General features: G+C 36.3%; 1 protein-coding gene across 1 annotated transcript in view; it reads right to left on the bottom strand.

The window, feature by feature from the left end:
• Positions 1–11009, bottom strand: part of olf413 (DBH like monooxygenase olf413) — a 540455-nt gene extending 529446 nt beyond the window's left edge. The window contains exon 1 of the mRNA XM_083117445.1: positions 10712–11009. Within this exon, the coding sequence (XP_082973571.1) occupies positions 10712–10954 (243 nt within the window). The 5' untranslated portion in view covers positions 10955–11009. The remainder of the gene's footprint in view (positions 1–10711) is intronic.
• Between the last annotated feature and the right edge of the window lie 3718 nt (positions 11010–14727).

Below are 14727 nucleotides of genomic sequence, written 5' to 3' on the forward strand. Positions count from 1 at the left end.
GCCCTTTAGAACTTAATTTTCCCCTGTGAAAGTTCAAACCCGCAACGCAGTGTTTTCATGACTCTGTTTGGTTTTCAAATTATTCTTCATCGTCTGTTCCCAACCAATATACTAAATGTTGGGAGATTGGAGTCAATGTGTCTATTGTCCATATATTATTTATGAGGAAACCCGAAAACCTTTATCTAAATGCAGTTGGCTTATTTTTTTTAAACCAACGTTAATTAATGCTGAACTGAGATTGAACAAAAAATTAAAATACTCCATACATCTACATGCAAGATATATAATAAATGAAAAGAGTGACGGACAACTTGCGAACATATATCTTTGAACTTGACTGTACCATACCTACTCATCTTTCTAGCGGTTTTACACAGCCGCACAAAGGCAACACGACAGAGAAAGAAAAACATGAATGCACCTCGAGTCGAAAGAGAAAGATCGCTCCAAGGATCGATTTTTCCTGGTCCAAAATTTTACAGTTCTTGCAAGAAAAAAGGGTGTGGGGGAGAGGGCTCTATCCCAGCAGGCGATGTTCGCAATTTAACGTTGTTTCCTGAAACCACAAATCCTATTCTGCAACAAAAGTTGGTTACGTTAAACTTCCAACGCCCCACCACTCGGAAAGCAAGGCTGATACGTGACCGTGGACTGTGGTTTTGTTGATACCATCTTTTCCTTCCAGTCTTGGCTTCATGGAAAGACCGCGCTCCCAGGGTGTGTATGATCGACCCCCTCCCCTCTTTAACCCTCCCCATCCATTCTTCAGCCTAGGTTTGCCTCGAACCCAGCTCACTGGAACACATGGTCAAGGTAGGGTGGTGGTAGTAAAAACTCGTAAATTGCTTGATGCGAGTGAATGAGCCTCAGATAAGGAACTCACGCCGTATAGGAGGAACTCGATCCGGTAGGCGGCTTTAATGCTAGCTCGAACGTCCTCAGGTAGCCATATTCGATTATAGGTCACACACAATGAACTCGTGGCTTGAAAAGCTTCATTATTCTGTAGGAAGGAGATTCAATAGCAAGCAGGAAGCTTGATACGTTCTGCACCAATGCAAAAACTCTCAAGATAAACGTGCACCACAGATGTCCCCAATGGCCATGTTCTGAAAAGTATATTCTCACACTTACACATAAACCTTGACCAGTATCTAACATCCCACAACTCCTCCACAACTCAGAGAATTACGCAAAGCAGAAAGTTTATTATGAACGTCGACATACCACGGCACGGCACAGCATAGCATAGCATAGCATAGCACGGCACGGAACGACACGACACAGCACACAGCGGGGGATTTTTAAAAATGAAATCAGAGGCAGAAATATTAACTGCGCCAACCCTTCGATTCAGCTGATAAATCGTAATGGGTTTCTTCCCATCTTATATCCTTAACATCAGTTTGACCGATGTCAATCTGTATACTGTGCTGAGTGTTCCAAAGAGATGTCCTGCGCAAGAATAATAATGTGACGCGTAGATAAAAAAAATGAGGAGTAGGTGATGTAAAATCTGAAATGAAATACACTCTTCGGACAAAGAACCTATGTTGTAGTATACTGTAAACACAAAGTAACGCAATATTTTACACCAACAACTTCAAAGTTAAAAATTGAAATTCGACGTTGAATCTTTGTTTTGCAGCGCGCTACGATGAACACTACATGACAGAGGCGGGAATCATTATGCAGAAATCTGTAAAGCACCACGTTTACATAATGCCTCGGTAATAACGAGACACGGGTTTGATTCTAAAAGATGGATTAGTAAGAATGTGTGCTCTAAAAGAGAATTCTAATCAGGAATATGAGGTAAATATGTTTATTATTACAAGTTCTGTAAAGTCTTTTCTCCAGGAATACAGGAAAACCTAATCGGAATCAGGTATAAAACTAAGAATTGAATTTCATTTTAGTTCATCGGTTGGAAACTGAACCTTTAAAATGAATTATATATTACATATTTTATTCGCACCTCAATCTTGGTTTCAAGTTATATTACACATTAGTTTTAAAAGGCACATCTTCTGAAAGCATAGCGCTCGATATTTTGAACTATCACGAGGGCTATCTTTCCATGACCATGTTCTAAGTTAATAATGATACAGTCTAGTCAATTTAAAGAAAAGATATAGCTTGTGAGTATACTTTATTAATCTAGCCCAGTACTACCTTGGTTTCTAAAAGAATAAATGGAGTGTAAATTACACGAAATTTTCCTCCTAATAAATATTTACATCCATTCCACACAAATTACCTACACTGAATTCGAAATTTCTTCGATACGGCCTGTCAGCATGTGGTACGAAATGAACCTCACGATAATACTAATGCATTTTCTGCTCCTGGATGACAAGTAGCGAGGTATATATTTTTCTGTCAACAGTAATCCGAGCCCTTATCACTTTGCTCATGCAACCATGCAAAGCACTTCCTTGATGGCCTTCTAAAACGTCAAAGTAAACACAGGAAATGTATTAATATCCAGAGCTCATTCTCGCATCAACGTTGACAACCCACAAAGGTTTTCCTCCAAAGATACAATCCTGCCCCGGATTATAATGCTATGATGTGTGACAGCTGCATGCAGGTCTACTGTCCAATCAACCGGATTATCCAAGGAAAACAATGTCCCCCACTTCCGATCAAATGGAATGGAAGCATCTATATGCTTACTCAAAAAGACAATAAAAAACCACAAAAAATAATAAAGTAGCAGACTAACCAACAACCTACTCGGTGATGGGACCTTCAAATAAGCCACCATCCATCAACAATTAATGTCCAGCATGGATGTCTGACCTGTTCAATTTGAAGCGAAATCAACTTTAAAAAGGAGTACATCATTCTTAAGGTCGGGTAAAAAAAGATTATTCCTGTTTCCTCGTACTAAATACTGTGTAATATTTGTTGAACTAAAACACTACCTTACTACGCAAAGTTGGACAACAATGAGCAAAATAGTTTACGGCTATTTTATTTATTATTATTATTTTGCAGCCTGCGTGTTTCTAAATAATGTAATTGTACTGATACTGAATGTGAGTTGCCCTCTCATTCGTTTCCTTCTATTTCAATTCTTGAACTTTGCACTGCACTACAAAGTCATTGAACATGGTAATGAATCGTTATTGCAAGCTACTGCACATTAATTATATTGAGTTAATTTTCTTCACTATTTTTTTAACAGCATATATGCTCATACGCATTGTTATCTTTGAATTATAGCGAGGGAAAATAATACAGTGTTTTTAAATGTCGCACAACCCTCATTTGATAACATGGAAAGTATAAAAAATATTTATATAGACTTTTCCACATTATTAAGAATCATCTATTGAGATATTTTTCAATATTTTTGATTGCCAGTTTATTCCATACAAGAAAGTACAAAATTTATTTGCTCAAGTCATGGTGATTCATTTTTCTAATTTCGAGGGATAAAGGATGTAAGAAAATATTCGATGGATATAGAAGTTCCTAGCTGGGGGGGGGGGGGAGTTTGGGGATAGGTGAGGGGATGCTAATATGGATGGGTGACGGTTAGTTGTACCCCGAGAATACCTAAATGGGCGAGATGCACCGCTAAACTCTTCGAAACAAGGGGTCAGTTGCACCGCTAAACCACTCGGACCAAGGGGTAAGTTGCACCGCTTACCCTTTCTCCGCTAATTTTCCCTTCACACTTTTCACAGGCTTAGGACTGTCATGGCTAAAAGCTCATGGCTTGTTTAAAAATGCTAGCGGTGCAATCGACCCTCGTCCATATGGATCAGCATGGAGACAATGCAGTAGGTGGGAAGATTACCATGCACATTTTCCTATCTGGGGGAAAAATACTATGAAAATGTTCTAAACTGGAAGGGCAGTATTCCCCCACGTTGCCCCACTTCGAGCACTGGAAGGGTCATAATAAGTTTTGTTTAATTTTCGTTTGCGGCCAAAGTCGTTCACGTTCAGCACTTGATGGGTCTGGGATTAGCGATTTTATGGGCAAAGTAAAAACGTGACACTCAATAATTTATTATATCGTGTCATTTATTTATTTTCTCGATCTCGATTTTCTGCTCCTTTCAACATCGGTTCTTTACGTTTTCACATGGCCAATCAAATTTGATGTGAAACCTGTTTAATAATGAGATCAGGCTCAATTTAATATGCTATACTTATGTTATTTGACGTATGGGAAACCAAGTGTTAAAGATATTCTGGGAAGAGACAATTCAATAAAAATATAAGAATATGACCCGAGTATATTAGAAAAACATTAACTCAAATCCTATTTCTGACGTCACATAGACCTAACCTTCTACATGAATTTAACCTTTCAGTCTTTTCTAATGCAAAACCGAGCAAGAAAGTTTTTAGGCCGTTGACAGCAAATAAGAAAACTTTCACACGTTATGAACATCAAAAGTGATGCGACTTTTTAATAGTTAACAATTGTATAAGCGAACTGACAACATGAATCCTGTTCGTTATGACTGGTCATGGTCACCCATCAAAACTCATCTTTGGAACGAGTATTATCAATGCAATGAAGTATTCGCAATTAAAGTTGACATGAGATTTATTATTCAAGTACTAGGTAGGCTACAGAATGAAATTACCTAACAATAATGTCATGTTCGTATTATAAAACTCATATAAACTTACTGATAACGGGAACATGAAGAAAAAAATGTTAATTTTAAGCCAAAATGAGGGAATTAGTTGCAAAGATCTAATAAATTGGCAAATACCTAGGTATACATAATATGAACACATTAACCCTAGCAATGCCAAAGTACTTTTTGTTACACGGATTACCAGGGGGGGGGGGGGGTCAGAGGCCCATGAATGAAAGTTCAATTGAACTGGACTGATCTGTGTTTTCTGTCATTTGCACACATAAGTTAACTAATTAGACACTACTTCCATGTTTTGTTATGGATTATACATGAAAGATAAATTACATAATGATTTTTAAGTAATTATAGTAAATCACAGTAAAATTTATTACTTTTCTTCAATTACAATGTTGATACTTGGAACAATGCTTAAACTGTGCAAAAGTCTAGCAAAGTTATCTTTCTTTCTTTTTCTACTACCCATACGTTCATTATTTCAAATTGTTACTATAGTTTAGCAATTGAATATATCCTCTCATGTATTGAAATACCTGTAAAACATCATTGCGAAATCTTTCCTTAGAATTACCGATGGGTGGGCCTTTGAGGCCCATAAACAATATCAACGAAATAAAGTAACTTTTTAATGAACATTTTTGGGAAAAATCACGCAATGTCATTCTAAATATTGCAAAGAACAATTACTTTTTTTATGTATTTTTACATTGATGGATATTCATGAATCAGTTGGCCTGAGAGCCCCCCCTCCTTGGTATTGCTAGGGTTAACACCAAATTATAAAAATATGAGATGACAGTTTTATAGCTATTCCTTAGAGTGAAAAAAAAAAATTGAAATTGAGCATCCACATTAAGTGACAACAAATTTTAATACATCGCAATCAAACTCAGATTCTAGAATGAGATATGCCAAAAAGAAAGTGTACTTGCTTTCCCATCGTGCATTTTCCAAATGTCTAAATATGATTTGTTTGAATTAAGATTGGATATGTTTGAATAATTAGCATTGTGTACATTCTGTAGTTTTCTGAGGAATATAAATTAACCTAAACACTGTAATCCAATTATTTTGTCAGGGCTATTTGCCTTGTGTTAAAAAGAGATGTAATAATCCCATAAAATATTAGATTACAAAATATTCATTCAGTAGATTATCTTGAACTATTTTGAAAGTAAATTACAGTAATTGTATAGATATAAAGGTATTTCTTGTTAAAGTAAGTTTTAAGTCCACTTTTAAAAAAATCATAGGCTAATCCTTATAAATATTCTTTTGGTTTGTTCCCATTGCTTCTTATCAATATATCTTACTTGTTTGCATACTGATAACGGAGAATTATCCATAGTTGATGGTAATCGTTTGTGGCCATTGAGATTTCGATTCACAACATTTCAAGATTACCCTACAAGCATTTACTCAAAAGTCACTAGGAAGTATGGGTTTTATTTTGAGGGGAATACATCAATAAATTAAGGGGGAAAACCCTGAAGACGCTTACCCTCCACCCGCGAACAGTCAGGGGTATGCGCTTTATGCGCTGGTGTCTTTAGCATTAACCAGGCAGTCAGATCCGCGGAATTTCGGTTGCCCCATTCTTCCTTTCCTCCTGCTTTATTGATATTCTCAGTACATATTGATAGTTTATTAGTTTATCCCGTGCCTGTAAAACTCAGCTCACAAGCCAAGAAATTAGAATATTTCAGCAAAACAAACGTAAATGAAAGCCAACGACGTAACTTTTAACGCAGTGCAGAAACTTACTCCCAACACATGTTTCAAGTACAGTATCAGGTCAATTACACTTCACACTGAAAAAAAGTTTGTTTTGCTCGAAGGCTTCTTCTTAACTTGCAATTATGTTCTATGCGCGATGCAAAAAGCTCGCGTGTCGCATGTATACGGTGCGTCAACTGTATCAGATGGTGCTTTCATTCCACCTTTGAACTGCCTCATCATATGGGCTGTCTTAAATACACGACGAGTCTTCTTGACTCCTTTATTTGTCCTCCTATGGCAGCGAGCAGGATGGACAATGAAAAATGAAAGCTAGTCCTATACACTTTCGTACCACCTGCATGGTAAGTTAGTGGAGTCATCATTCAAATATCAGTATCGCAGGGAAGTAGATACCTTAATGACATGTAATAACATCTACTTTGTTTTTACAATATTTGCATTTCTATTAATCAACATCGATTTCCACGAGACCGTAAAGTACATATAAAAAATCAACCGGCATGGTCTAAGCTACCAAATACATGACCCTTGCAAGTTTGAGTCCGCTCCTACAACTTACGCACATAACTAGTAATTAGAACATGTATTTAATTATGGGAAATTCAACTGCTGGGTAAAATCGACCAACAAGCAAAAATAATTTTCTAATATCTTTCCTCTACTTCAAAAATGTTTACCAAGAATGTGATTTTGTCTGCCGAAGCATTTAGTGTATTTCTACTTTGAACAAATTAGAAGAAAAACAGATTAAATTTAAGAAGTGTCTCGGATATTCATATTGAAATTATGTGTTTAAAAGCAATCACAACAGATTTCATGCGATTCACAGCAGTGTTGTTAACTTCAATTTCCTGACTTGAAATAAAATGGCGAACTTCCAAACTAGTATCTTCTATCTCTTATAAACTCACGCTTTATTGTGAAGAAAGTTGACATTCTGATCTCACAACAATGACGTTGGAGTTAGATCATAAAGAAAAATGAAAGAAGAAAGACTACCAAAAATATTCTTGGAGAAGGGGGATGAACTTGTATTACTACTAAAGCAACAATATGCAGTTGGTTTTTACAACCATCGATCGTGAAAGTTTGATCTCTTGCTGTAACCATTAAATTTAATCGCTCTCTTCGATGATGTATCAACTGCGTTTGGGCCACAGTATTCAAAGTATATGTGGTTGCACATAAAATCCTGAATATGTTATAATATTTAGAACACCACCACGAAATGGCTATATTTTCAAATCTGTAAGTTCATTCGAGAGTGAGATTTCCCGATCACGTTTCATCATAATTCAAGTTTTGTGCAGTTTGTTGCAGTAAAGAAAAAAAAATAGATATTTATTTACTTTTACCTTTGTCAAAGATTATAAAAAATAATAGCTCACGAACTATGAGCTATAGTGTTTCCACTCCTCCTATAGCAATATGAAATTGATATCAGAAAATATTATTCAGTTATTTGAATATTAAGTGAAGGAATCTCGCCTACAGCGAACAAAAATGCTGGATCAACGGAAGAGAAAAGTGAGCTATGAACATAATGAATTAATTCTCATAATGAATTAATTCTGTTACCGAGTCACGCTTAGATCTCTTCAGGGTGAATAACACTGCCGAATAACTTGGTGTATAAAAAGAGCTGTATATTTTTTTATCATTGAATTCGTTAGTAATGCATTGAAAGTCCTTCCAGATTTTCTGTACATTAAGATCTGATTACCAACAAGAATTCTAAATTTTGCTCAAGGAGCTTTCTATTCTCCCGAAATGCTGAATCGTAATTGTTCTCTCTCTCACCACTTTTTCTTCTTTCAACCGTGCTTGGTCAATTAAGGCAAACTGGCTCTAAATCCGTTCTATCGTCAGCAACTTTGAAAATTGGTAGGATGTACCCAAGCGCTTCCTACGGGCTTTTCAAAGTGCTCCAATGGTGTTTCTTATTCAAGGGCAAATTGCTTTAACCATGTCAGCAGGATGTATTTCTTCTCGCTTTTCTTTACTGAAGAATCGAAACGAAAAGTTCGAAATGCCTGGAAACCTCCCTCGTTATTTAAATCTAAATACAAAGGGAATTCTGAAATATCTCTCTCTCTCTCTCTCTCTCTCTCTCTCTCTCTCTTCGTTTAAGATAAAGAGATTGGCAGAAGTGCCCCAGTGTTGATAGGCATTTTTACTAAGCAAATGAGTTTATAGTCAACTGGCAAGGTACCTCATTTATAGATTACTCTAATCATTGTGGATTCCAAGAAATCACACATGTTAAAGCGGTGAGAAGGGTTGGACGAAGAATTTGAATTTGAAGTTAAAATTTTGGGTGCGTCAGCACTAAGGTTATTTTGCACCCGTCACATTATACGGGGTCCAGCCCCTTATCGTTACAAATCACAACTCTAACGTTGCAGAACTAAAATCATAAAATATTAAAATGTTCTGACTTTCGTTAAAAGCTGAGGCTGTAAAAGGGCACTCAGCACACATAAGGACAAAGGAACAGGACAATACAAACAAAATCATACTGGCCATGGGGCCAGTCGCCAGAGCCTCGTTCGTCTGCAAAACGCAGTCCAGGGTGTACTAACGTGGAAGTGAGGTTGACATTTGGGTGTACTACGTGGAAGGTCACCCTTTACACCCCGGTTGGACGAAGAGATATGACCCCATATTGTCTACGCATCTTTAAAAAGTAACTTTGGGTCAAACACCCAGAAGTAGAAATAATATAAAGGAGCTGATGAAGCTGCTCCTATACACATAGGCAACGTTGAAATACAAGATTTGTGAATTTAAAAGCGATAAAATTACTTAAACTTTACCCAAGTTACATGTATTTAGAACAAGAAGGTTCTACTGACTGAAGGTATTCTTGACTGTTCTTACTACTCCAATATAAATTTGAAAAGTACACATTTAGAAAGCGCATTAAAAATAATATATTACTTGTGAAAACAAATAATTTAATCTGAATTTTGTTAACTTTAACAATTTTATTCTGGCGGAAGCAATTGATTTCTACATCTTAAAATTTACTTGAATGCTGGTGTAAATAAGAGAGAACAGAAGGTAAGGATCTCACAAGCTGTGTCTCAAAAGCCCTGCGATAGCAACACTGTCGCCAGTATGGAGGAAGTGTCCACTGCTAAATTATTTCCCTTTCCAGGCAGCTGTTGTAAGCTACTGGCTCGACCCTATTTCCGACAATGAATGCTGCAGATATTATCCATGACTCAATGCGCGGGAAATAATTCCAACTGCTAAGTGGCAGAAAGGGAGAAAAGTAAGTAATTACGCGGGGGTCGGTTGCGTATTATTCGTGCGTTCGGGTCATTTGGACCCACAAGTCACCCTGCACGCAAAAGGAAACCAAGATAAACGATAAACCTTTATCGAGAAGCCATTCGTAACGTTATGACGCTGAACAGAAGAACATCAGCAAAGCATGTAACTGAACAATAACGTCAAGTAGATTATCATCAAGTATTTACGCAAGTAAGCAATCAAAAACTGGGGTAAATGGTTCATTTCAGCATATGTTGCACGGCAGGAATTTCCTGATGTCTCATTATCTTATCCTCTGATAAACATATAAATGTCACCCATACGATTGGTGAGAGAGATAGTCTGAAATTTACAAACAACTTATAATGGCTATCACTATTATCAATACATTTAAGAAATGTAGTAATTCACATTAAATGAATAGAACATGCCACTATAAATCTGCGAGCTCGAAATTAAAACAAATAAACAATAACAATACCACGATGATCACCAGTCACAACACTTTGCACCAATTGTCTAAATCTTTCAGGTAAGACAATGAAACAAACATTTCTCTTTAGCTCAAAATTCTATTATATTGATTAAGTGAGTGAGCACTGAATAATGAGAACCCGCAATGGTATAACTAAGTAGTTATAGTTTGGTATAACTAAATATGTGTGGTTAAGCTTAGTACTAATTGGTCATGGTGTTACAATTGCAAAAAATAAACTTAAAGAATATCAAAACAATTAGAATCTGGATGATACTAACAATGATTGGTGGTTAATAACGATTTGGGTAACTAGAAGCATCCCAATCTCGTCTGATGTGATTCATAAAGGATAATAATTTTAAGTGTTTGTTCTATGAAACAAAGGGACCCAACTTGATCAAATTTTGAAAACATTTGTTTGGACGGTGACGAAATTTCTTTCAAAAACGAAATCAAACGTGGCCAAGTTGGATAACTAGAATGTTACAGTTAAACATTTCATATAAACAGTGGGGTTTGTGAATCACTGGATATTGCCTGGATTCCAAGTGAAATCTAGCAAAATTAAAACAAAACTTACCTTAAAGAACACTTCTCCATCTCGTACCCAACCGATCACCACATCAGAACCCTCCATCTGTCCGTTAGGAGAGAAGCCAAACCCAACATAGCCCAGTGTCCTCACTTGCACCTCAAATGTTATATGGTTCTCGCCAGGGGTCCAATGCACGACATAATTGTCATCTAGAACTATGGAATGTGTCCACAGCACACCTGCACAACCCACCAGTCCCAGCCACCAAAATGTAAGCACGTTCCACATTCTTCTTTTCACCTTGTAGCTGCCATGTTACTCTTACATCTTCAACTTGTATCCCTGCAAATACAATTATAAAAAGGAATAAGTAGCACGCCAACATAAATACAAGAAATTATGTAATACAATATCACAATTTCCTCTAAGAGAGTAATCAAAAATACCACATGCGATGTAGAAGACAAAATATTACTTTTGGCGTCTTGCTAATTTAAGGTAATTCTATGTCTGTTAAATATTTATGTGCGCAGTACTACATTCTAATCACGCAAAAAAATGTTAGGTTCGAATTTTAACACCCAATCTCATGAACTTTGATGTTTTGTTTACACAATCTACCGTATGTTAGTCAGAATCCTTCTAAAAGTGGACTCGTATTCTTTTTTATGTCAATGGATTACATCCTGTATTGAAGCATATAAATATTTACAGCCAAAAAATATGTATCCTGACAACTTAAGTAACCTGGATGCCCTGTATCTATTTCTCCATGTGCTTCTCTCTCATTACGACGTTGTACACCTTTAATGTTTGGTAAAGTTATACTCACTTCTACTTTGGAAGTTTAGAGTTAACCGTACGGGCAATATAAATTAAGAAGCAATCCAAAACTATGATTTAGCAATTAAGAATAAACCTAATTTTGCAGAAAATACTTAGCTAAGGGAATGTCACTATTGAGCTTAGCAAAAAAAAAAAAAAAAAAAAAAAAAAACTAAAGAGAATGTTATTTTTGTAATGAAGTATCGACCTAACAGTATGAAAGAATATGAAAAACAATTAAAGGTTTAACCGTCGCACACGTACACACAAACAGCGTGTACGTACGTATTGAACATTAAAACAGATTTTTTGCAATTTTGCAATGATGTTTTCTTTAAAATTTGGAACAAGGCTCAATGTTACATTTTAGTGGAATAAAAATTAGCGTTTCACTATAGGTACACTGAATCCTTTTCAATCTTTCCATTAACACGTACAAACAGGAATGTAGCTCAAGCTATGATATCACAACAATTTGAGATTTAAAAAAAAAACACGACAAGAAATAGAGGCAATGGGCTCTTCGGTACTTCGGCAGTTACTTGATTATGTTAAACTTCTCAACTTCAGTTTTCTAAAACTTAAAAAGTTTGAACTCCAAGCTGTATGACCGCGACTAACTTAAGTTAACTTCCATCTGAAAACAAACGTAAAAAGAGACATCTTTTGGAGTTTTAATATTTAGAAAACGGAGGCACAACTTGAAATGGGAGGGAGATGGGAGAAATTGCCACAGAAGACAGTTGTAAACTGGAACAAAAGAAGAACTCTGTGGTTTCGTATTTCCAACAGTAGATGCGCCAACACTCTGTGCCAAAAATCTCTACTTGAAAGTTTCTTGTTTAACGTAACAATTCCCTACCCTGTTTAGAAACTCTCATGAAAGAATAAGAACTCTCAAAACTAGTGCAATCTAGTGAAAGTTGGTGGATTCACAGGGTATTTCAAAATCATTAATTGTACCTGTCTCTTCTGCCACATCTGCATATATTATATGCACGAATACACGCAGTCCACATCTGAGAAACTCGCACGCTCTAGCTCAAGAGTGGCCTCGATAGGAGATTTCGACAGAACAGACTGTCGTCTGATATTTCCCAAATTACTGCTTAATGCTCGACTTCGATTAGAGAATCACTAAACGTGACTCACGAAGCGATATGTTTACTTCATCTATATTCTCTCTGTGTGTGAACACAAGTGAGGTGGAAATTTCAATAAAACTTCAAAGAAACTACTGATTTTTCTTTCTTTTGATTGAAAATGCTAATGAGACAGTACGTTAATACCCGAATACTTATATTTTTAATCTATGCACTTTCGTAGAAGGTTTTCCTGAATTATAACAGGAAGAACCTCACTTTCTTTCAGTGTAGAATATAAATAGTTTTCTTCTATTACTCCAGATAAATGCTGAGGTGGTACCTGTGACAAAGCCCACGAACGTTGCCTCCCTCTCTTCCATCGCTCTTTCACTTCCGGTCGAGGATAACCTGCAGTTGAAAACAAGTGACGAAAACTAAATCAACAAGCTACCCACTATAAATAAACATGATTTGGAAGTTAACATGGTGTGTTTCGAATTCCAAGTAAGATTTGTTTGCATGTGGGTGCCATTATAATCATCCACCGAGGTCCGTGTGTCTGATATTCGTCTTTTACACGCGCATTTGCACTTGTCCGAGGATAATCGTTGAACGTCACAGATCGAACATGTGATAATTGATATTAATCAAGTGTGGAATAAAGTTCATTTAGATTAAAATGTAAAAATGAGGCATAGTTTATAAGAATGGTTTATGTAAAGTTTCAAGGTTTTTCGGTCGGTACCTTCTAACACTAATCGAGAACTAAAATTGCGAAGCACAATTCAACACCAATTCGTACTTAAATAAATAGCACCGAGCTTTCAACGAGAAGACGTGATTAAACTCAAGAGCTTTAGATCTACACAGCCACCTATTGAAACCTCATCGACCGCCAACGGTCATCACCATAATTACCTTGGAGAATCAACACTCTACAGAGCCATCCCAGCATAATCAATCATGCCATATCGCAACTCATAATGCACAACCTTCAGCGTGAATTACTGTCAAATCAACATGTACTGTTACACTCATGCCATGCATACAAGATTAGCAGAGGATCAGAGCTTTTTACCCATCTACAATAATTGGATCGAATCAATCTCCCAGGGCACAGTTAGAATTAATATTTTTGAGATTCAATATCACGCTCGGCGTTAAAGAAAATCAGATTGGAAAGTTTACAGAGCATCATTGATGAGGGCGTTTGTGCAGATGTGATCAACATGAAACCAGAACTCAATTAAATCCACCGAGCCACAAAGTCCCAGCTAATGGAATAATATAACTTGGCTAAAGCCATGAAAATCGTCAAATCGTGCACTTGGATCTAGCTTTGTCTTAAGTTTCCTGGCATTTCCAATACATAGATCTAATTTAATTACACGACAACAAAATGGGAGATCTGCAAATTTGCATCGAATGTAATTTCTCTGGATAAAATATTTGTTAATTAAATTTGTATCGCAACAATTCTCAACTGTATTTCGTAACTCTGTGTTCTAAAATTAAAATTACTTGCATCTTATGGTTACTATATTAAAATTTATTCAGCTGAATGGTACTGCTATTTAGAATTTTAGTTGCCTCTCTACCAATTTACATTAATTGAGACACAGAGGGTATATATTTTTTTAAATAAATAGATGAAAGCACAAACATCAAGTAACACACGTGCCCTGGTTGGGATTCGAACCTTGAACCTTTAGGATCAACAATGGAGTACAGAGGCGGACGGTCATTAGCCTGAAATGAGAACTATCAATTAAAATGTTCCATTTCTTGCATATCAAGCGTCTCTTTGACAATTTAAGTGCATTTTTAAAATGATTGATTTTTGTGTAAATAACCATAAATATGTTTGACAATCTCTCCCCATTCCTCAAACGTCTGAAATCCCGTCTACACTTACGAACAAATACACATATGCATGAACTAATGCAGAAATTATCGATAATCCGTAAATTAAACTGTGTCATGGGCCCTAAAAGTTATGTACATCCAGAAAGCTGAAACCTTACAAATGCTACACAGTAATTAGATTTCTCGGAAAGACATTGATCACGAAATGTATGGATTTCAATAGAACGTAGTGTATTCTGCAGTCTCAACACGTACATAATTATGCTGACGTTAACAAGCTTTTTG

Source organism: Lepisma saccharinum, chromosome 2 (genome assembly GCF_977018435.1).
Source record: "Lepisma saccharinum chromosome 2, izLepSacc3.1, whole genome shotgun sequence".
In the NCBI taxonomy this organism is placed as follows: domain Eukaryota; kingdom Metazoa; phylum Arthropoda; class Insecta; order Zygentoma; family Lepismatidae; genus Lepisma; species Lepisma saccharinum.